Below are 27,383 nucleotides of genomic sequence, written 5' to 3'. Positions count from 1 at the left end.
TGCATAATTCTTGACATTCAATTGTATTGAAAAATAAATTGTCTTATTTATGGGACATCGCATGATAATTGATAATGGTTAGTGTTCGTTCATGTAAAGTCAGCAGCAAAGGTTACTAAGCGGGCGAGGTGTTCAAAATTACCTTGAAACGCTCTTATTCTCTTAACAATAAAGTAGCTTCAAGATCATTTTGAACACTTCGTCCGTTTAGCAACTTCTGCTGCTGACTGTACGTGCAATAGTGTTCTGTATCTTACAGTTTGACATAAAAAGTAATGTTAGCACGAATTGAATGAAATATGTCTTTTATTGTAAACTTACAAATATTTATACTAGTAATATACAGTGTGGAAAGATAAGTCGGGCCCTGGAGGGAAACTACCTTAAATCCTTAAGCTGGCTCATTTTACTTAATGGAGACATTCCTTTATTTTTAAAAAGAAACAAAACTGCATTCAAAGTATTTTTATTTTTTTCTTCAATTTGGCTTGTCTAAATAAATCTTGAGTACTAAATATTACATTTTATGGATTTTTTGTACGACAGACGAGTTTAAGACCTAATATTTCTTGGAGAACTGTTATCATTAACATTAACTGTATCGACTAGTAGAATAAAATCGCGAGTTTTTATTTTTTGGAATTTTTAGTCGGTTCGAGTCCCGGGCGAGGCAAGCGAGTTTTAGAAAATCTTTGAATGCAGTTTTGTTTCTTTTTAAAAATAAAGGAATGTCTCCTTTAAGTAAAATGAGCCAGCTTAAGGATTTAAGGTAGTTTCCCTCCAGGGCCCGACTTATCTTTCCACACTGTATAATCTGAAAAGAACAGAAATAGTTATTTGTACAACAAGAGATCAAAGTTTGATATTTCTTCGAGTGCTTATTTTATTTGCTTATTTTGAGTCCCGTGCAAGCGAAAGATTCTATACTAGACTCACGAGCGTAGCGAGTGAATCTAATTTAGAATCTTGAGCGTAGTAAGGGACTCAAAAGCGCACGAGATGTAAATAACTTTGATCTCGTGTAGTTCACAAAACTTTTCACCTCAGCAGTGAGAACATATTAGAGAACCCGATAAATGTATTCCTTCTTCATCACTTACCTATTCACTCATGTTTTCTTAAGATATACCAACAATTAAGTTTTCACCTCAGCAGCTCGAACAAGGGTACTTTGCTACTTAAAAACAGTGAGCTAAATCGCATTTTGCTCATTTTGTTTCACTCAGTGAGCAAAATGCGATTTTGCTCACTGTTTTTAAGTAGCAAAGTACCCTTGTTCGAACTGCTGAGGTGAAAATAATATTTACAGTACATATGGCCCTATTTTCCCGCACTAGTGAAACGTTCGCAGTTTCGTGTGTATGTCAAAAGTTGACAGGGCATATTACTGTAAAACGTACGATACACGTGCGTAGGTAATTCGCAACTCGTGTCGATTTAAAACACTCCCTTCGGACGTGTTTTAATTTATCGCCACTCGTTTCGAATTTCCTCTTTTCCGCACTTGTATCGTAAATAACTATAATGGTGTCACATTAGTCACATACAACTGGCACGGCTACTCTTGTGTAATAATGATTGAAATTTTGATTTTGATTGATGATTGAATAAAATTTTCCACGTTATTACAATGGAATAAGGTGTAAAATTGTATGCATATCTTTGACGTCGACTGTACTAGTATTAGGACCGTGGGACACTATAGTTTTTTAGCATTAGAAAAAGGTAAACAATCTTGATGTGTCTTTTAATTGAAAAACACATTTTAAAAATAAGTTACGGTAAATATGTAACAATTATGAATCTAATACGATCTTTTATAGTCTTCTGCTTTCATAAGTAATAGTTGTTGATTTTTTAAAAGTGTTTTTCAATAAAAAGACATGTCAAAATCGCTTACCTTCTTTCAAGTTCTTTCTAATGCTAAAAAAAACGAACTATAAGACCATACCTAGTTGTCTCTACTAATACTCGAGGCCGAGTCCTCTTCGCTATCGCTCGACCACTCCCCCTCACTATACTCCCTATCTTCCTTCTTTTTCCTTCTATGTTCCTTCTGTTCGCCTCCTTCTTTCCTCTTATCTTTTTCTTCATCACTAGAAGACTCTTTCTCAATCTTCTTTTTCCTTCTATGCCGTTCGTCTTCGCTTGAGGACTCGTTCTTTCTCCTTCTGTACCGTTCTTCATCAGGTGCTTGCCTCTGAGTCTGTGTTTCTAGATTTTGGCATAGTTCCTTAGTAGGGGAAGTGGTGCGCAGTACTTTGAGAGTGTTGGATAAGTCGATGTTCGGGGGTAGTTCGTGGACTACCTCTTCCTCTACTTCTCGCTTTTTCTTCTTCTTGCTCTTGGCCTTCTTGTCCCTTCTACGCTTTTTCTTTTTAGAACTGGAATATAGAGAAATATTAATAGATAACATTAAGTACTATTCAAATCAAATCAAATATCATTTATTATCAGGCAACTAAGGCCCATGGAGCCCCGTACGACCTTATCGAGTTCGCTTTAGGATCGTCTCGATATTTAAGGAAAGGTACAGTCCGTACAATCGGTACAAACAACATTTATAGAAACTCGCCATGTAGGCCATAACTATTTTCCGAACAAGAATATATTGTCAAAAATCAACATAAACGTAATTCTCTTGGACAATTTTTTTTTTTTGAAATTAAATTTTGTTTTAGGTATTACGTAAGTAAATGTTACGCTAATCGGATAGTGGTTAAATCAGCTTATAAGATTTGACCATTTTGACCTAACTAAACAAACAGTAGGTAGATTAAACCTATATCTACTAAAGGTAATTTAACACCAGTGTGAACCTGACCCTTGCTGATTGTACTGTAATAACATTCTTGGTTATTTTATAATTATTATGCATACGTGGTGATTTAATCGTATTTCGTGGGAACGTTCACTTACTATACCTTACAAACTAACATACATACATAATAAAAATCTTACAAGCTAAAAAATATAACATTGTATGAAGCGCCGGTGGCCTAGCTGAAAGACCTAGGCCTAGCGTGTGACTTGCAACGGGTTCAAACCCCGGCTCGTACCAATGAGTTTTTCGGAACTTATGTGCGAAGTATCATTTGATATTTACCAGTCTCTTTTCGGTGAAGGAAAACATCGTGAGGAAACCGGACTAATCCCAATAAGGCCTAGTTTACTCTCTGGGCTGGAAGGTCAGATGGTAGTCGCTTTAGTAAAAACTAGTGCCCACGCCAATTCCCGTGATTTGTTGCCAAGCGGACCCCAGGCTCCCATGAGCCGTGGCAAAATGCCGGGACAACGCGAGGAAGATGATGATTGTATGAACCATTGTATGAAGTCTGAAATGTATTTTTTTATCTATATATATATATAAATAAACGTGAAAGACCTGACTGACTGACTTAAATCAACGCACAGCCCAAACCGCTGGGACTAGAAAGTCCAAATTTGGCAAGTAGGTTCCTTATAAGGTCTAGGGGTCCACTAAGAAAGGATTTTTCAAAATTCATCCCCATAGACTAGGAATCCTCTAGACGGAGTTTAGAGCAATTATTTCATGAAACTGATGCTGCCAAAAATACGGGGGTGCGGGGGGACGAGGTGAGCGAATCCCGTGCCGTGATTGGTCCGTTCAAAGACACGGACCAATCACGGCACGGGATTGACTCGAAGATGGAGTAAAACTACCCTATAAGTGGCAGAGGGGGTAGCGTTACTATGCTCAGTCTAGAGGATGTCTTGTCTGTGTTCATCCCCTAAAGGGGTGAAATGGAGGTCCAAAATAAAAAAAAACTCTCCTGCGCATGCGAAGCCGCGGGCAAAAACTAGTTAAACATATGGTCATGTCCACGTTGCCAATATCCATACTAATATTGAATAATAAAAAAAAATTAAAAATTAAAAAAAATATATTTTACCAACGGAAGTATGTGTGTTTTACCTTTTCTGCTGAAACGGTATTTATAGTTATTTGTTTTACAAGGGGGCAAAGTTGTTGTTTAACCTCTCGTGCTAATATTGATACCCGAGCAAGTGAATGATTCCAAAATTGAAATACAAAATTATTTAGTGGGTTTTTTTGATGTAAACTTACCTATCTATATCTGATTCTTCATTGTCTTCAGAAGATCTGAAACAATTAGCAAGGTAAATCGATAAGTTATCATAACAAAATCGTAATTATTCCGAATAATAGACTGTAAAGGCCTGTCCAGACGAGGACAATTTTTCGCCAATCTGATTAAATTGTCCGATCAAATCAGGACGTGCGGACACAAACGCCAATGTTATCACGGTTCATGAGATACAGCCTGGTGACAGACAGACAGACGGACAGAGGAGTCTTAGTAATAGGGTTCCGTTTTTACTCTTAGGGTACGGAACCCTAAAAATTAAAAAAAAAAAAACATGGTTTTTAAAAAATCGATTTTCTTTGCTAGGACTCGATATCAGTGTTTTAAAAGTTGATTCACCCGTTTAAACCTTACCTATATTTTCTGCGCTTCTTCCGATGTGCCTTTTCGTCGTCATCATCTGGAAAAAAATAGGCAATCGTTGCATAAACGTTAATCATTAAAATTTTAAATAAAAACTAAATTTTAATTACTGGCAGTGATTAACCTTTTCGACGCCGTGTCAAACACAAAAGCTGTCTCCAGACGCCACGTCACCGAAGTGTCAAAACTGAAATTGAACTTTATGCAAATGCACCTAGGTCTATATGTTGTTCTGTGGTCTATGACCGATTAATACGTCTTTGGCGTTGGACCTGCGGTGCGTATATATCGGTCATTGGCGTCCATAAGGTTAAAAAATCCTGCGTGTGAAATTACGACATTCTTACATCAGTGGTAGTTTTGTTGTTTGTCAAGTTTTGTTATTACGGGGTCTGATTTTATATATAGTACATTACGATACACGTGCGAAAAATAGGAAATTAGAAACGAGTGGCGATAAATTAAAACACGACCGAAGGGAATGTTCTAAGTCGACACGAGTTGCGAATTACCTATTCGCACATGTATCGTACAACGTTGTACAGTACTTAAGGCCCTTTAAATTTTCGACATAGTTGTGTAATGAGCTTATTATCGCACTAGTGCGGTAAAGTGGCACCATATCTAATCTTATACCTTTAAACGAGCAATTCTTGTATATTTATTTATTTATATATATATATTTCGGGGATCTCGGAAACGGCTCTAACGATTTCGATGTAATTTGCTATATGGGGGTTTTGGAGGGCGAAAAATCGATCTAGCTAGGTCTTATCTCTGGATCTAATCGCGCATTTTTGAGTTTTTATATGTTTTCCGAGCTTTGCTCTGTTTCCCAGATATTGTACTGTAAAGTATAATATTAGTGTTGTACCATATTTGGAGCGGTGTCGTTTCTTCTCGCGGCGTCGTCGTTTTTCTATGTTTTCCGAGCTTTGCTCTGTTTCCCAGATATTGTACTGTAAAGTATAATATTAGTGTTGTACCATATTTGGAGCGGTGTCGTTTCTTCTCGCGGCGTCGTCGTTTTTCTATGTTTTCCGAGCTTTGCTCTGTTTCCCAGATATTGTACTGTAAAGTATAATATTAGTGTTGTACCATATTTGGAGCGGTGTCGTTTCTTCTCGCGGCGTCGTCGTTTTTCTATGTTTTCCGAGCTTTGCTCTGTTTCCCAGATATTGTACTGTAAAGTATAATATTAGTGTTGTACCATATTTGGAGCGGTGTCGTTTCTTCTCGCGGCGTCGTCGTTTTTCTATGTTTTCCGAGCTTTGCTCTGTTTCCCAGATATTGTACTGTAAAGTATAATATTAGTGTTGTACCATATTTGGAGCGGTGTCGTTTCTTCTCGCGGCGTCGTCGTTTTTATATGTTTTCCGAGCTTTGCTCTGTTTCCCAGATATTGTACTGTAAAGTATAATATTAGTGTTGTACCATATTTGGAGCGGTGTCGTTTCTTCTCGCGGCGTCGTCGTTTTTCTATGTTTTCCGAGCTTTGCTCTGTTTCCCAGATATTGTACTGTAAAGTATAATATTAGTGTTGTACCATATTTGGAGCGGTGTCGTTTCTTCTCGCGGCGTCGTCGTTTTTCTATGTTTTCCGAGCTTTGCTCTGTTTCCCAGATATTGTACTGTAAAGTATAATATTAGTGTTGTACCATATTTGGAGCGGTGTCGTTTCTTCTCGCGGCGTCGTCGTTTTTCTATGTTTTCCGAGCTTTGCTCTGTTTCCCAGATATTGTACTGTAAAGTATAATATTAGTGTTGTACCATATTTGGAGCGGTGTCGTTTCTTCTCGCGGCGTCGTCGTTTTTCTATGTTTTCCGAGCTTTGCTCTGTTTCCCAGATATTGTACTGTAAAGTATAATATTAGTGTTGTACCATATTTGGAGCGGTGTCGTTTCTTCTCGCGGCGTCGTCGTTTTTCTATGTTTTCCGAGCTTTGCTCTGTTTCCCAGATATTGTACTGTAAAGTATAATATTAGTGTTGTACCATATTTGGAGCGGTGTCGTTTCTTCTCGCGGCGTCGTCGTTTTTCTATGTTTTCCGAGCTTTGCTCTGTTTCCCAGATATTGTACTGTAAAGTATAATATTAGTGTTGTACCATATTTGGAGCGGTGTCGTTTCTTCTCGCGGCGTCGTCGTTTTTATATGTTTTCCGAGCTTTGCTCTGTTTCCCAGATATTGTACTGTAAAGTATAATATTAGTGTTGTACCATATTTGGAGCGGTGTCGTTTCTTCTCGCGGCGTCGTCGTTTTTCTATGTTTTCCGAGCTTTGCTCTGTTTCCCAGATATTGTACTGTAAAGTATAATATTAGTGTTGTACCATATTTGGAGCGGTGTCGTTTCTTCTCGCGGCGTCGTCGTTTTTCTATGTTTTCCGAGCTTTGCTCTGTTTCCCAGATATTGTACTGTAAAGTATAATATTAGTGTTGTACCATATTTGGAGCGGTGTCGTTTCTTCTCGCGGCGTCGTCGTTTTTCTATGTTTTCCGAGCTTTGCTCTGTTTCCCAGATATTGTACTGTAAAGTATAATATTAGTGTTGTACCATATTTGGAGCGGTGTCGTTTCTTCTCGCGGCGTCGTCGTTTTTCTATGTTTTCCGAGCTTTGCTCTGTTTCCCAGATATTGTACTGTAAAGTATAATATTAGTGTTGTACCATATTTGGAGCGGTGTCGTTTCTTCTCGCGGCGTCGTCGTTTTTCTATGTTTTCCGAGCTTTGCTCTGTTTCCCAGATATTGTACTGTAAAGTATAATATTAGTGTTGTACCATATTTGGAGCGGTGTCGTTTCTTCTCGCGGCGTCGTCGTTTTTCTATGTTTTCCGAGCTTTGCTCTGTTTCCCAGATATTGTACTGTAAAGTATAATATTAGTGTTGTACCATATTTGGAGCGGTGTCGTTTCTTCTCGCGGCGTCGTCGTTTTTATATGTTTTCCGAGCTTTGCTCTGTTTCCCAGATATTGTACTGTAAAGTATAATATTAGTGTTGTACCATATTTGGAGCGGTGTCGTTTCTTCTCGCGGCGTCGTCGTTTTTCTATGTTTTCCGAGCTTTGCTCTGTTTCCCAGATATTGTACTGTAAAGTATAATATTAGTGTTGTACCATATTTGGAGCGGTGTCGTTTCTTCTCGCGGCGTCGTCGTTTCTCTTCCTCCTCTTCTTTTTTCTTTCGAAGGGATTCTAGCGTGTCCACCTAAAGGCAACAACAGTATTTTATGCAACAGTCACATAATATTTACTTATTTAAACTTTATTGCACATTTTTTGTGACTAGGCCAAAGATTTGGTGCAATCTTTTCAAGCGACGGCGCCATACCTTTGGCCTACTGTCGACTAGATGGCGTTACTTTTTGACATTTAACAAATTGACACATATATTAGTGAAAGAATAAAGATAAAAGTCAAATGGCGTTCTAACAGTTTTAATCTTCTGTCGAAAGATGGCAGTAGTTGTACTATGGCTACATAATAGGGTATTTTCCTACTAGTCAAATAAGTTTTTTTTTTACTGTCAAAACGATTTGCTAAAGATCGGTTTTCCTAGGATAGCGGTACCGTCATATAGCGGCCGTCTCCATACTAAAGGATGTCGTAGTATTTGTATGGAGACGGTCGCTATTTGACGGCACCGCTTTCGGAGGAAACCAAAGCTTAATATGGAATTTATATGAAATATTACACAGTAACGTCACGGTCAACTCACCCACTTTTTATATTTCTATCCGATTTACTAAATAGGACTTGTGTTTAAAAATAACTGTCTATGTTTTTCTAGTAATTATCTGGTGCTTTATTTCATGCATGGTGTGAAATAATTTATTTTATATACAGTAAAATACCCTATTGACCACGACTGTATGGGCTCATTTAGACGGCGCGCGAACTCGTATACGATTTTAGTTACATTGCGGACCATTGAGTCTACAACAATTCAGCCGACCGATCAACTGACGCAATGTAATGAAACTCGCATGCGAGTTCTCGCACCGTCTAAATGAGCCCTAAAGCTCTGGTTTCCTAGGATAGCGGTGCCGTCATATAGCGGCCGTCTCCATACAAATACTACGACATCCATATTTAGCCGTATTATTTAGTATGGAGACGGCACCGCATAGACTAGGAATCCTCTAGACGGAGTTTAGAGCAATTATTTCATGAAACCGATGCTGCCAAAAATACTGGGGTGCGGGGGACGAGGTGAGCGAGTGTCCCGTGCCGTGATTGGTCCGTTCAAAGACACGGACGTCACACAAAGACACTTTGACTCGAAGATGGAGTAAAACTACCGTATATTTGTGGCAAAGGGGGTAGCGCTACTATGCTCAGTATGGAGGATGTCTTGTCTGTGTTGGTGGTACCATGGCGCTGGCGAGCGAGCTGGCGGGCAGCGCGGCGGCGGCGGCGGGGTGCGCGGGGTCGACGCCGACGCGGCGCAGGAACTCGGCGGCGCGCGCGCGGCGGGAACGCTGCTTTTCCCGCTCTGACCCCTCCACCTCCACTAAAATAGTAGATAGTTAACCAAGGCATAGAGAAAAAAATACAGAGTGCTCACTCCATACATCAGTTCAGACTATTAATTTCAGTGTCTACATCTAGCATCGAGTAGCGGAACTATCAGTATTGCTACTTGACAATAGATGTAGCACCGACCGGAAAGTCTTATCTCAACAGCATAAGACTTCCCGGTCGGTGCTACATCTATTGTCAAGTAGCAGTACTGATAGTTCCGCTACTAGATGCTAGATGCTAATAGTCTTTTTGGTACTAAAACTGATGTATGGAGTGAGCACTTATGTATTTTTTTCTCTATGACCAAGGGGTAAAAGGCACTCATTTCTGCCGAGGTAGTTTGGTACTCGAACGAAGTGAGAACGTCAATAGTCCGAGGCTGAAATGATGCCTTTCACCCGAGTTAAATACTCTAAGTACTTTTCATTTTGAATACGAGGAAAGTAAAATGCATGTGATTTTAAAAAACATGACTGAGTATAAACTTTTATACTGATTCTCGAAGGTACTTTCAATTACCAATTTAGGTAAAAGAATCGTCATTTATGGAATGGGGAGTTAAAAATAATAATGAAAATTGTATAACAAATCCATTTAAAACCAAACTTAAAATGTTTATCTTAAAAAAATTAAAATAATCGTAGTTGGAAAGAAAGTACTCTAGTGCAGAAACGTATCACTTTCTGCACACCTTTTAGAACAACAATGACCCTCTTTCAGAGCATGAGAAATAAAAATAAACGGTCCAGGACCTACAATCATTTCACGTGTTTTCAATATTACGTGATTTTTGATAACTTACTTTTAGTATCAGAGTAGTCCCCAGTCAAATCAATCAAATCATCATCATTATCTTCCAATGATATAATTTCATCGACAGCGACATCATTCTTCTTCCCACTATCTTTGTCTCTTTTCCTTTCCTTGTCCACGCTCCGATCCTTTCTCTCCCTACTTTCCGGTTTGGACGCTTTGCTGTGTTTCCGCTTGTCTCTTTTGACTGGACTATCTCTGTCCCTTGGCTTTTCTATTTTCTTTTCTGGTGTTAACGATTTCTCTTTTCTTGTCTGTGGTATTTCTGGCTTCGGAATTATCTGAAAAAAAAAATGAACCCAAAGGATAAATAAAAAAACTGTTATATTCCGAAAAACCCTTTAAGAAAGTCTATGTATACGCGCTGGCCAAGACATTGCGCGACTGGCTTTGGCTAAGGACACAACCTTAGGTTAGAGCGAGACACAGCGATCGGACCTTTCGTTCCCACCTATGGTTTCCGCCTTAGCCGAAGTCATTGGATAAAGAAATTGGACAGGTGGAAACACCCTTACCACCTCCCCCAAAGAAAAGGCTAAACTTCCCCTATAGCTAGCAATTAAAATTTTCCTTTATATACGCAAAGAGACAGGTACGGGCTGAAAAACAGCGCTGTGCAGTCACCAGACCTATACCGAGTACCGAGCCTATTGTCGCACTTAAATAGTAGGTATTTAAATGTTAACAAATAGTTCTAAATGTTATACCTATTATATAAGTAGTTATTAATAGATGTATGTATACTTATCGCTACTTTACTGTTGCTGTAATTAATGCTTTTTGCCCTTATAGGGTGGTTGACTGTCAGGTCAAATCGAGTTCTTTTTTTTTCTCGAACTGTCGGAACGGTTAGATACTAGTGTATATGAAACGCACACACGACGTCACGTTCAAATTAACTTCTCCTTCTACATTTAGTTATAATTAAACATTATTATATATTTATACAGTCAACAACCCTATTGGACTTATGTGCTTATTGTGTCTTTTTTCTTTCGATATCATAAGAGTATTTTCTTTTTGAGACATATTTACATAGTAAATGGCAAAAAATGCAGAAAAATTGTATTGCTGGTTTAGGCGGTATTTAGATATTTAGTTTGTACTCGAGAATGAGTAGCCGAATTTCGTCAGCTTAGCTAAGAACTATCATGGCGCGTTTTGTAAACAATCGCTTTTTTTGTTTGCACACAGAAAGTCTGGGTTCGATCCCCTGTAAGACATAACTTTTTGTATTTTTTTTTCACACAAACTTCGTATTTTTTTTAATAAATTAAAATCTTTGTATTGTTGATTGATCAAACCGCTGTGTGGCGCTGTCATCGTGCACGGTCCCAATAAGCTATGCTCGCGAGGTCTACAGCTCACAGAGCCACTAGTATCTAATGCTACTCACTCTCTCTGGCTGCACTAGAACCGGCTGCATGCCGTCCTCTTTCCTCTCAATAACTGGCATCTTCGGAGGCTCCTGCGCCGGCCGCTGAGCCTCCATCTTGTACACCACAGCCTGCGGTATCTGGTTGACGGGGGTCTGTGGTTTGGACTCCGGTTTTTCGGTGTTGTCGGTTTTTTCGGTTTCATCGTCGGAACTGGACTCGTAGGGGAGCGCCGGTTTTGGGAGTACCGGGTCTGGCTCTTTTAGCTTCTTTATTGAGAATGACACTGGTGCTGCAATAAATAATAATATGTAAATATTACCACAGAATAAATAAATACGTACAGAAGAATCACTCTCTAAAAAGCGGCCAAGTGCGAGTCGGACTCGCGTTCCAAGGGTTCCGTACATTACACAATTTTTAACAATGTATTTTTCTCAAAAATGGACGGCAAAGTCGACGTTGCCGGTTAAAAAATAGGTCGCGAAGTGCGTACCTAGTTTATGGTCATTCAAAAAATTAAAAAGTTAAAAACATTGCAGTCTCGATTTCGGGACTGCAATGTCGCATACAAATTCCATTATTTAACGAGTTCCAAACTTTTTAAAACTTCAAATGGCCATATCAAATGAAGGCATAGGTCCCTTAAACAGCCAAACAGATGATCAGCACTAATTATTATAAAGCCTATAACAGACTATCGCACCGCACCGCGACCTTGGAGCGTCGCACCCATAAGTGAGAGCGAGAAACAGATATCTCTTTCTCGCTCTCACTTATGGGTGCGACGCTCCAAGGTCGCGGTGCGGTGCGATAGTCTGTTACAGGCTTAATGTTGGTACCGCGACTATTTAGGTGTCTCAAATAGGTTGGCGTATTTTCAGCAGAAAAATACACTTCTTTTTTTTTTAAAGGCGGCAAGCTAATTTTTTTAATGGTTGTATTTTTTTCTGAAAATTAGAACGTTGCTTCTGTAAGTTCTGTAATATGTTTCTATTTCTTGCACCATTTTTGAGAAAAGCACTATATATGACTCGGCTGGACGGCTACTTGCTGGCTTCGGATTCAATTAAACGGACTCCCAAGGTCGTCCGTTTAAAACGAATCCTCAGCCTGCAAGTAGCTACTTCCGAACCTCGACAATAATGTACTATTTTATGTGAAACGTGAGAATGAGTGGAATGTCTATTAAAAACCCGTAGGGGTCGGATCAAAAACTAAGTAATTAAGTCCGACTCACGCTTGAATGCACATTTCTAAGTTACACGTTGCACGTTTCTCAGTATCATTTCTAATTTCGGTTTAATGTCACTTTTTATAGTTTTTCGTAAATAACTCTTAAACGGTGGCCTGTAGCAAGAAATGTTCTATTACATAAGTAATCTACATAAAATTTTCTACAAAAAAGATTCAGTACACTTTTTCGCTAGGATCATTATTTTAAAATATAATAAGGTGGGAAAGTCACGTATAATTTGTTCTAAGGTCGTTTTTTTTAGTTTTTCGTAAATAACTCGTAAACGGTAACCCACAGCAAGAAATTATCTTTTACGTTAATAATCTATTTGATATTTCTTATAAAATAAATGCAATATTTTTTCGCTAGGATCAATATAAAAAAAAGATATTAAAGGGAGTGGAGTCTTATTAATAGGGTCCCGTTTTTGCCCTTTGGGTACGGAACCCTATAAAGGGGATTGAGGGCAAAAATATACACCTGTGGTCCTCTTAGGCTCCTCTTTGCCTGTCCCATTCGCCCCGCCTCGCTTCTGCTGCATCAGCCGCATGTAATACGGGTGGTAGATGTGATCCGGCTCCAGAAACGTAAACCTGAGGAACCATGAATCTAGTATTTTAACTGGATAAGGCATGATGGGTGGGGGAAGTGAGCGAACGGGAGTCTTATGTATCTTTCAGTAGGAGTAGCAGCGAAAGCGCTATTATTGTTTGTCCCTCACGGAGGCACGCGTATACCACTTCTATAGGATCCCACCATCTATGTGTGGAACACAACAATCAATGAAAACCTTACGCACACCAAAGAGAATTTGAAATAGAGGCGGATTGTCAAAGTAAATTATGTGTAAATTTACTGCCATCTCTCGACAGCAGATTAAAACTGTTAAAACGCCATTTGACCTTAACACTTATTCTTTCACTGATATGTGTTAATTTGTTAAATATTGAAATGTAAGCCATCTACCCTACAGTAGGCCAAAGGTATGGTGCAATATTTTCGAGAGATGGCGCCATAACATAATTTATTTACCATGACAGTCACTCTACTATTTGCGTACACCAAGAACTATAAATGCGTAAAACGGTATTTTCTCAATCCAGACATTGAAAATTTTGTTGCAAGGACATAGGTTTCTTCGTCCAGGTTCAGAAAGCTTCTTGAGCGGCGACCGCTAACTAAGGGTGGAATGGGGTTGGCCGGTCGAAGTATTAAGCAGATGGCGCCATCATAACTTGCCCTGTCAATCCCTAGAATTGTGTTATTTTTTTGTTTTTTTAATGCCCTGTTTAGTCACTTGTCTACCACTGGATGTCTAAGAATGTGATGATGACATAAAACGTGTGTTACCTCGGGTCGTTCTTGGCGCGCACGATCTCGGCAAACTCGTCGCCATTCCGCGCGACATAGGCGGCCATCTTGTCGATCACCACTTGCACGTCCTCGGGCGGCGTGATTATTAGAGGCTGCTGCGGTTATCACGCTGAGCGAGACAGCGCTATGCAAGTATAGCGATGTCCCAGTCGCATACCCGAGTGGAGAACCGTATAAGAACAAACGCTAATTTCGCGCGACGTAGGCGGCCATCTTGTCGACCACTTGCACGTCCTTGGGCGGCGTGATTATTAGAGACCGCTGCGGTTATCTCGCTGAGCTAGACAGCGCTATGCAAGTATAGCGATGTCCCACTCGCATACCCGAGTAGAGGGTCCGTATAAGAACAAACGCTACCTCGGGTCATTCTTGGCGCGCACTATCTCGGCAAACTCGTCGCCATTTCGCGCGACGTAGGCGGCCATCTTGTCGATCACCACTTGCACGTCCTCGGGCGGAGTTATGATGAGGGGTTTGTCTTTACTGTCCGATGAGGATGAGTCGTAATCTGTCAATAAATTATGCTTGTTACGTTATGTCACTTAGGTTTAGGTATTATTATCCAATATTTTTTTAGCAGTAACTAAAACGAACTCTATAATTAATACACATTATCCGCTCATATCAACCCCCATCGTTCTTTCGCCGGCGCGAGCGGTCAATGACCCGCGGATTCAAGAAGGTCGCTCCTTTGTATTACTGTGTCAGTATTTTAGTTATTCGTTTTTTCAATGATATATATTATATAAAAAACCGGCCAAGTGCGAGTCGGACTCGCGCACAGAGGGTTCCGCACCATCAACAAAAAATAGAGCAAAACCAGCAAAAAAACAAGCAAAAAACGGTCACCCATCCAAGTACTGACCCCGCCCGACGTTGCTAACTTCGGTCAAAAATCACGTTTGTTGTATGGGAGCCCCACTTAAATCTTTATTTTATTCTGTTTTTAGTATTTGTTGTTATAGCGGCAACAGAAATACATCATCTGTGAAGATTTCAACTGTATAGCTATCACGGTTGTTATAGCGGCAACAGAAATACATTATCTGTGAAGATTTCAACTGTCTAGCTATCACGGTTCGTGAGATACAGCCTGGTGACAGACGGACGGACGGACGGACGGACAGCGGAGTCTTAGTAATAGGGTCCCGTTTTTACCCTTTGGGTACGGAACCCTAATCAAGTAAGTTTTAAGTCAGGTCCCCACTGAAAACCAGCGCCACGGATTGCCGCGGCATTATGCTGAGTCCTATTTTAGCGTCCAATGTTTTTTTTATGCCTGTATGTTTTCATTTCAATTATGTAATATGTTGTAGCGTTAAATAAATGTATTTTCTTTCTTTCTTTCTTTCTAATAAACAGTAGTATTAGTCCTATTCTTGTTACCTGAAGCATCGCTATCCGAGTCAGTGTTATAGTTCTTCATGAGGCTGAGGCCGGTGGACCTGGCGCCGACGGGGCGCGTGGGCGGCGCGCCGGGCGCGCGCGGCGCGGGCGGGGGGGGAGGGGGGGACTCTGAAATTCACACTAGATTCAAACAAGGCTCTCATAAGTATAGGTTTATATAGTTTTCTTAACTAAATAATATACAGGGTGTCCCAAGAAGTAGTGATATACTGAAGCTGGGAGGTAGAGGACCTAGAGGGCTATCTGAATCACCCCCATGTATGTTCCGCGGTTTTTAGTATTTTCGGAGTTATGATTTTTTTTAATTTTTCATCTATCGCCGAATACGATGAGATTTTTATTTATGGTGACGTGAATTATTGCGGTAGATGCTTGATTTTTTTTGTGTGCTACGCTGATAGATAGGCCAATTCAGTATGGTAACATTTACTATCGTTAGATCTCTGAATAGAATTTAAAAAAAAATTAATGCCAAGAAAGATAAAATTACCCAGTATGTTCACAACTTCAAGGGCATACTGGGTAATTTTATCTTTCTTGGCATTAATTTTTTTTTAATTCCATTCAAAGATCTAACGATAGTAAATGTTACCATACTGAATTGGCCTATCTATCAGCTTAGCACACAAAAAAAATCAAGCAACTACCGCAATAATTCACGTCACCATAAATAAAAATCTCATCGTACTCGGCGATAGGTGAAAAATTAAAAAAAATCATAACTCCGAAAATACGAAAAATCGCGGAACATACATGGGGGTGATTCAGATAGCCCTCTAGGTCCTCTACCTCCCAGCTTCAGTATATCACTACTTCTTGGGACACCTTGTATATTATTTTTAGATACACTCTGGCACATCGATTTTGTCAGTAGAAAAAGATGGCAAATTTAAAAAATGTAGCCGCGAAGGGTTGTGCTCCCGTAGAAAATTAGAATTTCGCGCCTTTTTCTGCTGACAAGTTGGGTGTGTTTGAGTCTAGTTTTAGTACATTGGTAAATACCCTGGAAAGTTGACAATGGATGGACAGTTTCAGGGCTGATCCGTTGGACGTATTTTCGCTTAGCTTTTTGAACGACATCCATGTATATTATTCAAATATAAACTTAAACGCTGTGTACACGACTATTCGCAGCGCCTTTTGGCAAAATTAGCGTCCAAAGAATTACTTGTCAATATAAAATGTATGTTTCAGGTATACAAATGTAGTGCATAATTGCTACTTCAATCAACTTTAATACTTTTTGTACCGATGCTGACTGAAATAGCAAGACACGTTCGTTCGTTTCCGTGAAAATACGAAGGAAAATAATTATGCACTACATCTGTAGTTACCGTGTTCCCTGGTGTACATGACTGGGGCCCTGGATATGACAGGCCTGGCTCTCGGGGGCAGCGGTTCAGTGCCCGGGGGAGCCACCTCCCCGGGGGCCAGCTCCGGAGTGTAGTTGTCATCCAGGGTCGCCTCTCCTCGCATCTTGGAGACCAGCATCGTGTAGTCACAGTCTGCGGACGGGCGGTAGTGGATGCTTGGTATGGATGGTGCCTGAGAGAGTTAATGTTGAACCACAGAATAAATCTAATACCTTTAAACGAGCAATTCTTGTTTATTTATATATTTATTTATTTATATATATATATATATTTCAGGGATCTCGGAAACGGCTCTAACGATTTCGATGAAATTTGCTATATGGGGGTTTTTGGGGGCGAAAAATCGATCTAGCTAGGTCTTATCTCTGGGAAAACGCGCATTTTCGAGTTTTTTTTATGTTTTCCGAGCGAAGCTCGGTCACCCAGATATTAATAGTAATATAGTTAGTTTTTTTTAGCTTTAGAAATAAGGTAAACAATTTTGACGTGTCTTTTTATTGAAAAACACGTTTTAAAAATAAATAATGGCAAATAACAATTATGAATCTAATACGATCATATATTCTTTTGCTTTCATAAGTATAAGTTACTGATTTTTAAAAAGCGTTTTTCAATTAAAAGACATGTCAAGATCGCTTACCTTCTTTCTAATGCTAAAAAACGAACTATAGGTACAGAAGATTCACTCTCTAACAAAACGCGTCTATTACGACAGATATGACCGCTAGGTGGCGCAAGCGCGAGCAGGCGTCCGTTCCGTAGCGGTGCGCGGCAACTACTATGGCTAGACACCAAAATTGGTGTGGGCCGCATGTACTTGTAGCGACGCGACGAAATCGCGGAGTGAGCCACGCCTGGTTGAACTAATAAATTAAATCCTACAAGAAGAATGTTTGAAAACTATAACATAACAGTAGGTTAAAGACGTTAAAGTCGATATTGTATACTTACAGATTCAATGACAGTTGACGCCAAGCTGGGATGCAGGTATTCATCAGTTTCAGGATGTTTTTCTGTAAAATGACAACTTGTTTCATTATTCATTAACATCACACTAAAGTTCACTTTCACGTTCAAACATTACATATTTATACAAAATATAATTAAATACATTAACTTGATTGATGTACAGTTTATTATTAAAATAAAAGTATGAGGGGACCCATGTTATGGAGGTACCTTGGTATGAACCGAGAATATCTCTGGAAAACTTTATAAATATCAAATACCTGCTTAACCCTTTAACCGCCAGAGTATGATATATAAGACATTACATATCCAGCTTATTTCGCCACAGTCTGATAAATAAGACAAAGATCTGAGCTCCCGTAACTATGGCAACCTTACTGTCGGTGGCGACACGAGCACGCTCGATCAAAAATTGCTGGCGGTTAAAAGGTTAATTAAAAGTCTTAAAACACTGTGAAACAATGCAAACATTTTATTGTAATTAAAGTTTTAATAGTTACGTGGCTTTTTTTTAAACCACTAGCGTAAGCAGTCACCGCAGCCAATGGACGCCTGCAACTCCAAAGGTGTTGGAAGTCGGTGGAGGAGGTGATGTCTTGATTCCTGTCTCACTAAGGGCCACTTGCACCATCCCCCTAACCCGGGGTTAGCCGGTTAAACCGCTAAGCGGTTAAGCGGCAAAACCGTTAATCTAGTATCAAATTGTACTGGTAACCATGGCACAGATTATATAATAGTTCTTACGAACAGATACTCATCTCTCAAAGAAAACGCAAATACCTACCGTTTTGATACCTACACAAAAATACAATGGAGTGACCTTCAACGCGCTGCTTCCCGCACCGCGCGCACCGGCACAACGCTAGGGCTGCCGACGCTTAGAATTTATTTTACAAATAAGTAGGTACCTACTTAAACTATATTATTATATTTTAAAGAAGAACTTATATTTTAGGTAGGTAACCTAAAATATAAGTTTTAATTGTCCAACTTGCATTAGAACTTGCCATATAAAATGACAAGTGACTGCGAAACATTTTAAAAGGTCATATCTCCCTGCAGTAACCGCAGTGTTTACGCCGTTTTATAAACTACTTATATTGAGAATGTCTATCTATACTATATTTTTCCTATCTATCGGAAGAGAAAAAACGGGTTTTTTTATTAATTTTGTTGTTTCTGCATTCATCGACACTACAAGCTGTGTTATTTGTTCGTGAAGAAGACATTTCTTTCGCATACAATTTGGCATATTCGAGCGCGCGGCGACGCGACGTGTGTGCGCGAGCGCGTGTGGCAACCAACTGGCTTGCTTTTCTAAATTTCTACCGTGAACGGGAACAGATTCGTAGGTATAAAACCGAGCTCGCGCGGCGAGTTCCATAGACCTGACCATGGTAACTCCAGGTTTAACCGGTAAACCCCGGGTTAGTGGAATGGTTCAAGTGGCTCTAAAGTCTCCATATTGCGCGGCAAGCTATCGAACATTGGCTCGCGAGGCAGCCGCGCGCAATCGATACCGAGCCGGCCTTACCTTCAACAACTTCCGGTGCCTTCTCCGGCCACTTCCCGGCCTTCACAAGCGCCACCAGGGCGAGGTAGTAAGGCCGCAGCGGCGCCCCCATGTCCAGGAACCGGAACTGCGGGTTGTCACCCTGCTTCGCCTTGATCAGGATCTCCATCTGGGCGCCCTGGGACGCGATGAAGTTCGCCGTCTTCTCAATTATTGTGTTCTGCTTGAGGGAGTCAGGCTAGGAAAAAGAATATGAAGGAAATGAAAAGAGAATTAAATATTAAAAACATTAGTATTTCAAATTTAACCGGGACTTAATAAATAAATACCTAACTAAAAATAAAAAAGCCTTTATTTCCAAATTTCCCATTTTTACATTAGAAGTTTCTGCGTATTGGTTAGTAAGTTTCATATAGCTAGTAGTTAGTGTTAAGTTTATGTATGTTATTTACTATTTGTTTATTTAATTTGGACCCCTCTTTGAGTGTAGGCCTCCACCAACTCTCTCCATTTTTGCCTGTCTTCCGCTTCGTTTAGCCAGTCTTTCCCTGCAGTTTCTTTTATATCATCTAGCCATCGTTTATATGGCTTTCCCACTTTCCTTTTGCCAATAGGGTCCATCTATTGTCTTTATACCGTGCGAAACCGGGACTTAATCGCGTATAATTAAGTTATAAAATTAGTAAATAGTAGAGTCTCTGCGTATCCCAAAGGAGTACTCATTTTAAAAAATTTGAACATATTCTATGTTGTACTGTATGCGGCGGTTCTATGCCAGGTCGGCTCTTTTTTTTTGCCCTGCCGTCTTTTTAATGTCGTCCGACCATCTGGGTCGTGGTTTTAATCATTTCAGCTTCCCAGTCGAAGTCTCCAGAACAGATATATTCTTTTTTTTTTTATAAAGTAACAATAAAGTACCTAACCTAAATAAAACTACCTACAAAACTAAAACTACTACTTAAAAAAAGGAAAACTAAAAACATATGTTGTTGTTCATTGGTTAATTATATAATTATGATTTTTCTTTTTATTTAATATTGAATATGCTTACCAATAGTATATCAGGAGCAAACAGAGCCCTGTATGACGGGGTCGGTATGAAAGGCTCATCAACTTCTATAGGCGTAGTTGGGGCCGGGGCTGCTGCTGGAGTGGTGTCATAGTTGAACCCGACTTGTCCATAACCAGCAGCGTGGAGACGCTTCAGTTCTTCCTCTGTTGAAAATAGAGAATTGGTCATTAAGGCTTGTCAATAAATGAGGAGTGTCTTTTCAAAAGGGTTTATTTTTTCTGGGAATCTATTTCTAAATTGGACCTTAAGTTTTCTTGAGCAAGGTTCTCTCTAGAAGTACCGCTAAGAAAAAAATAAACCCTTTTGAAAAGACACTCCTCAAATCACGTCATATTAAATAAGAGTGAGGAGTAGCACCTTAAGTTTGGTTATTCGATTCAATTTCAATTTATTAATTTAATAAAGATAACAGTGATGTTATTTTTGTTAGTACATTATTCAAAATTATTATTATACTGACCATATAATTATTCTACCACTTTTTCCTAATCAGATCACAATATAAATATACCCTCAAAATGATCTCCTTTATTTTTGTTACACCTGTATATCAAGACACATAAAGATACACTAGTAGCATACACATTACACAACGTGGTCACAAATTTGACAGCTTAAATATATGGCAAGGTACTATGATTTTTAAACATGTTACAATTAGGTTGCTGATAACTTTTTCGTTACTGATCAATAGGAAATATTATTATTATTATTATATAATTATAGGCGAGCAGCTATTGAGCTGATGAGCCTATGTCACACAGTGTCCAGTGTTATATAGTTCAAAGTTTGTATAGTTATATCACTTCACTAGTAATCATCAGTCTAACTTATTGCTTAAAAGCCAATTGTCCAATCTGTTTTTAAACACATTGACCGAGGGGGCAGTCACAACACTATCCGGTAAACGGTTCCAAGCCGCCACGACACGGTTGGACAAGGAATGATATGCAGCTTTAGTAGTAGTGGGAGTGCGAACAATTTGTAGGCTGTGACCTCGGGTCTCGCGGCTGACAGTTCTCTTATTGATTATTTTGTGGATGTCAGGGAGGTTGTAACAGTGGGTGATAATCTTAAAACACTCGATGAGGTCTCCTCTCACTCTCCTAGCTTTGAGTGTGGGCAGCTTCAGTACCTTTAGCCTTTCTTCATAAGGCAAGCGTTTCAGCTTAAAAGGAATCTTGGTGGCTCTTCGCTGCGCACTTTCTAGAAGGTCAATGTCTTTGACGAAATAAGGATTCCATACTTACGCGAAATATTACGCGAAAGTCTGCGTAGGGGGCGCCACATCAACAACAAGTAAACAATCTAAGGGTCTACCGCAAACGAGAGAGTCGACATTTTGTTATCTAACCTCTCTATCACTCTTGCATATTCGAGCAATAAAGAGGCAGATAGCTGATTTTCGATTTCGCGTTCCCCGGTAGGCACTTGTAAGCAAACCACCTTGATGTATCAATGTCATATTTGATTGTCTGTCAAAACTTGTCAAAGGTACAGTATGTATAAGTTACTCTATGGTATACTTAAGTCACTAGTGCTGCACTCTGGCGGCAAAACATTGCAGTAATACTCCCTATGACAACAAGTTTTTTGTCAATAACAGCACACACAATCTAATAATCACCTTTATACATTTCCTCCTCATCCTCATCAGTATGCAGCGCTCGGTAGCGTTCCTCATCGCACAGCTGCTCCACATCCTGCTCGTTCCGAGTGAGCTCGACGCGCCAGTCGAAGCCGCCCGGCGGCGCCTCCAGCGAGGCCACGTCATGCAGCGCGCCTCGGGCGTCATACCTGTCCACATTGAGATACAAGTTATGAGGGGTTTAAATTGATATGCGGTTCTTTTATTACTAGGGATAGTAGGGGTGTTCTTGTTTTTTTTTTTTTTTTATACTAAAAATATATTTTAACAAGGCTTACCTACCTAAGGTAGCAGGCAGCTTTTAATAATCAGCAAGTAAATTATGATATTTATTTACAGAGCCCATAGAGCACCGTTTCAGACACAATTATCGGTACCGGCTGTATGTACTACCAAAACCTATCAAGGATTCAGGATAACAACAAAAACAATGTCATAACCTCAAAACTTTTTCATAACTGTCCGTTGGGTAATATACGTACGCAATTATACCTGTGCAAGTAATACATACCGCTGAAGAATGTCACCATAACATTATGCGACGCGGCAGCCGCCCGCTGCGAGTTCTTCAACCAGCCAGCTTCAAAATCCTCTGCGAAAATCTTAAAGATCTTCCAATATTAAGTATTTTCCAACACATTGCAATCGCTTTATAGTTTTTAGCCACAGTTATAGTAAAAAACAGATCGAACCTGTCGATTTTCAACGTTTCATCCCCCATCCACGGTATGAGGTGTTTGCCTTGATCAATGTGCAGGGCTTTTTCATCGTCCCTGAACAATTTGCACGAGTAGCCGAACACGAAAAGCTCTTCTTTCTTCTCCTTGAACTCACTTTTCCGTAATATACCGGAATCACTGACACTACCAGTCCACTTTATCGACATTTTGTAAATTTATTTCACATTTAGATTTTAGAAAACGCTTGAACTCAAGTCGACATTTGGCAGGCACTAGGGCGTTTTTTAGCAATAACCTACATAACGAACAAAACAGCAAAAAAACTAATAAATAGCACTTGAAACGGTCATGTGTGAGCTACAGTAAGTGAATATTAATTTAACGATAAACGAAATTAAAAGAAAAACAAATTATGGAAATTAATTTTAAAATGCTTTTATCAAAGCTTTTATTAAAAGCTTATTAAAAGCCATCTTTCAAAACGTCTCAATTATGTCACATTTTCAATGTTGCCAAGTCTAATGTCTAATATACTGAGTCAACCAAATCTTGTCAGTAAATAGGAATAAAAAAAACTATACTCATCCTTTTCTTTTGGGTGCTAGTACTAGTGTTAGACAAAGATAGTATGATCCTTTCTGTCTATGTTTGAAATCAAACAGACCTTTGACACACTATAATTAGCACTCGCTCCATACTCGCTCGGAACTCGGAAATATAATTGTAAAAAGAGAATTTACAAAAAAAAGACATGAATTGAATTTCATGCTCAAGGCAGCTATTTAATACAAAATAAATAATTTAAAAGAGCATTGAAAGCTTCAGCGTAATAATATTAAGCATAATTAAGATTTTTGAGATTATCAACATGCTGCATTTAATTATATTTTACAAATAATTTGTGTTGTTAGATTGTATTTTTAGTACTTAAGTTATTTACTTGATTTATTTAATTCATAAAAAAGATCTTTCCATTGATTTCAATTTTATACTTCAAAGAAAGGAATAGGCCGTTTTCAATCAAAAAAACTAAACAATGGCAACTGGATATACACCAACCAATTTAAGAATACCACGCATCAGCATGGTAGCAAAGCTCAATCGTAGTTATACAATTTCGTTGCGCAATAAAGGTCTCAAAAGGCATATGGCGGACGTTTTATATATTTTTGCATCTAAAACTGATAAATTCTTTTAGTTATGAGTATCTTGTGACCGCTAGAGCGTATTTGTTAAATTTAGCTGATAAACGTTAGTTTTTAATGTGTAAATAAGTTTATTGTACCTAAGGTCTTGTAAATATTGATAGTATTTTCGTGCGTGGACGTGTTGTTCCGTATTGTTTAGTGAAAAACGAAAAGTCTGTGATATAAACATTATATTAGGTGATAGATTAATTTCCGGAACACTTTGTAAATATTGTACAGTTATTTTAGAATTTTAGTAGTTTAACTGAGAGAAGACTGAGAAGCAAGTGAGATTACCGAGCGATGTCAGCTGTGGGCCTGTTGTCTTTGAAAGAGAATCCTACCGACGAAAGCCCCAAGGATGGCTCCAACGAGGAAGGTAAATATTTTGCAACTCATTCCATCATTTCCCGTCACAAAATCACCTTAATCCTGCTTTATTTTAGTTATTTTTGCATCACACCCCAGATTTGTTTTTATTCCATATTTTTTGCAATACACATCAAAAATGAATAAGAATACAGTTTAGGAATTCCAGTAAACCAAGTTGTCTGTTTGATGTGTATCATATATTGTTTCTATTATCTTATTAGCATATAGGAAGTCATCTGCAAGTAGGTCAATCTGCAAAAAGTGGCACCACATAACTGTTGTTTTATTCTTATTATAATTTTAGATTTGAGGCTTCTAGAGCTTACTATCGTCTAGTTCTTGGACACTGAATAGTTATTAGTTACCTGCTATGCCTTTTCATTTATAGTTTGTTGTGTTGGCAATGTAACTGCATTGCATCAATATGGTGGGTTTGCCATAATTAAACTAGAGTTTAATTTGCAATCACTTTAATTTAAAAAATAGTGTTAAGAATTGCAAATCTGAAGTTTACAGCATATTCGAAACAAAATCTGATCTGATATAAAAATAACAGTTATCTGATATAAAAATAATAGGAATATCAATAAATCTCACTTTGTTTAAAATTAACCGAATTGCTTGAGGCTTTTCTGTAACATTTAAACAAAGTCACGATATTTTATCGCTAACCCTAAATTAACAAATTAAAATATAAATCAATGAATTCTGCCCGTATAATCTACAACTATATAAGTTACAAGCCCATATTCAAAGAGTTGGTATCGGGTAGAGATGCAGGCAAAAAACTATAGAATAATTATAGAAGTCTGACTTGTGCTTGTGTGCAGGAATTGTGCCATGATCAACTTAACAGCAGAAATTGCTTAGCAGGCCAGGTGTTAAAAATAATCTTGACGCGACTTTATTGTTAAGAGTATAAGAGTGTGTTAAGGTAATTTTCAACAACTCGCCTGCTTAGCAACTTCTCCTGACTGTACAGCGCGCATGTTGACAACGTCTAGTGCTGCAATGGCACACAAGAGGTTTTGCATATAGAATTTTATTTTACAATATCAAAACTTTTACGACCGGTCTGGCCTAGTGGGTAGGGACCCTGCCTGTGAAGCCGCGGTCCTGAGTTCGAATCCCAGTAAGGGCATTTATTTGTGTGATGAGCACTGATATTTGTTCCTGAGTCATGGTTGTGTTCTATGTATTTAAATATTTGTATATTATATATATCGTTGTATGAGTACCCACAACACAAGCTTTCTTGAGCTTACCGTGGGGCTTAGTCAATTTGTGTAATAATGTCCTATAATATTTATTTATTTACTTATTTATTTTGATAACCAATAACAACTTTGTTTTCAACAGCGCAAAATTGGCGTTTAAAGATGTGGGGGAGATATATGTACACTGACTTAATATAAAAGAAATAGACACACAAAGCAGAACAAAAACGTCAAGAAATGTGGATCCCAATGACGTTTCGCACCATTTGCATTGATGATAAAAACGCTTACGTAAATTTTGAGTCAAGATAAATGTTTCGTACAGAAAAGAGCTTAATGTCGTAAGCATTAAGTGTCAAATTTGCAAACATAAGTACCAACACTGTTAAAAAATTTAGTCCGATGGCACTAAACGTAACGTATTTACGTCAAACAACGTCAAACGAGAATAATGAACGAATGGAGTCACTTTGGTACATTTTAATATGTATTACTGTACAGGAAAATATTAAAATTTAAGTAATAAATAAAACAAATTTAATTTAATCGGGAGCTCAAATAAAATTAATTCGTGGTTCAAATTCAAACAAATTAAATTTTTAATTCGTAAGTATACGTCTTTAAATACTAATTTCCTTGAAATAAATTCTACTTATTAAATAACTGTGTATTTAAGATCTACATTTACTCATAGCACGGGTGCACGGGGACATTTAGATACTGATTGGATTTTTTTTATAAAGTCTACCTATACTTTATAAAAAAAAAAATCCTGTGGTTGTCACTGTGTTCCAACAGGTTTAGCATTTACAGTTAGTCGATATAAGCCCTTATTGGTGGTGTATATGTCGGAAACAGGGAAATGGGCCAAACACACAAATGCCGTTTTTAAATAGCAGTCCACTTTGCACGTCGCATAGGTTTTCTTGGAAATCTTCAATTTAAACATAATATTATTTCTTATGAATTCCATATAAAAATATAAAAAAATATTGACCTCACATCGACTCAATAGAATTTTGTTCCTTGACATCCCTTCTTTGGTACTAACAAATTAATTTATTCAAAACCATAAAATTACCACCAGATTACATAAATTATGTAATGCTATCCAAAGAACTAACCGAAAGAAATACATTCCATCCTTTTTCCTTGTTTTATCATTGTTATATTTACATATTTTAACGGCACATTTCGTAATTGTTGACAACTTCACATTTGAGCGTTTCAAACAAGACTAAACGAAAAAGTAATGCATGATCTGTTTTGACATCACTTTTGTGGGGCCATTTTTGGCGGCTGATTGGGTATCCAGTTCTTTATACTATATCAATGTATATGTATAAAGAAGGGATAACTTTCAGTGAAATGTGTCAAATAAGTGTCAGTCATATGGACTGTTTTACGAAGTCAAAATTGTACCGATAGCTTTTTGCTACGATATATATTTTGTCACTGAATGCAGCAGATTATACTTGACCTCTTGTCACTTGTCCAGCAATCTACGATCAAGCATTTCTATACATGTGTTTTAAACCTTATTTGAAGAGAGTATTTTAAATTTAGCTGTTTGTTTTACTTTTGTATTGTAGCTTGTGACTTGGGGTGGGGGGGATGTGTAGTAGGTTAGTCCTGCCAGCCCAGCTCCTTTCTCGGAGATCTGAGATCCAAGATTTATTTCCCTGTATGGAGCCGCTGTCTCTTCTGTCTCCATGCACCATAGGGAACTGTGTTTGTTTTACTACTTGTTGATGTTCTTTATCCTTGTCGAGTTGCAAAAATCCTAAACCGTTTATCTAAATTGTGTTAAAATTAATATTTTCAAAACAAACCCGATAACACACTTCAGGTGACTACACAAGTGCAAACAAACCCTTTGAAAACTTTCTTGAAAATTTGCATTCGGTAAAAAGATATACCAGCAGCGGTATCATGGTCGAGTTTTTGTCACTTGTCATATCATGCGTCACTTTCACACTTACATACTTGTTAGAGTGTGACAGGTATGGTGGCAAATGATAGACAGCATTCCATAGTAGCCCTGCAGATCATGTATGGCCAGATTTTATCGTATAGTCTTTAAGACAATAAGGAATCAAAAATAAGTTATAATCGATTTGCAGTTTTTATT

At 38.5% G+C, this 27,383-nt stretch overlaps 1 protein-coding gene across 1 annotated transcript; it reads right to left on the bottom strand.

Annotated features, from left to right (window-relative positions):
- Positions 1–235: 235 nt before the first annotated feature.
- On the bottom strand, positions 236–22,731 carry LOC134657111 (protein suppressor of white apricot). The gene is made up of 17 exons (XM_063512664.1): positions 22,489–22,731; positions 21,776–21,945; positions 20,128–20,291; positions 19,098–19,314; positions 17,546–17,607; positions 16,556–16,766; positions 15,201–15,329; positions 14,172–14,322; positions 12,921–13,033; positions 11,220–11,495; positions 9,817–10,146; positions 8,864–9,003; positions 7,608–7,698; positions 4,485–4,530; positions 4,091–4,126; positions 1,945–2,384; positions 236–347 (listed from the first exon to the last, which is right to left on the bottom strand). Exons 1-16 carry the CDS (start codon positions 22,680–22,682, stop codon positions 1,952–1,954), a joined length of 2,763 nt encoding a protein of 920 aa, XP_063368734.1. The 5' UTR covers positions 22,683–22,731; the 3' UTR covers positions 236–347; positions 1,945–1,951.
- Positions 22,732–27,383: the final 4,652 nt, after the last annotated feature.

The sequence above is a fragment of the Cydia amplana genome, chromosome 19, assembly GCF_948474715.1.
Source record: "Cydia amplana chromosome 19, ilCydAmpl1.1, whole genome shotgun sequence".
NCBI classification, from domain to species: domain Eukaryota; kingdom Metazoa; phylum Arthropoda; class Insecta; order Lepidoptera; family Tortricidae; genus Cydia; species Cydia amplana.
This window is presented reverse-complemented; position numbering and strand designations above follow the sequence as displayed.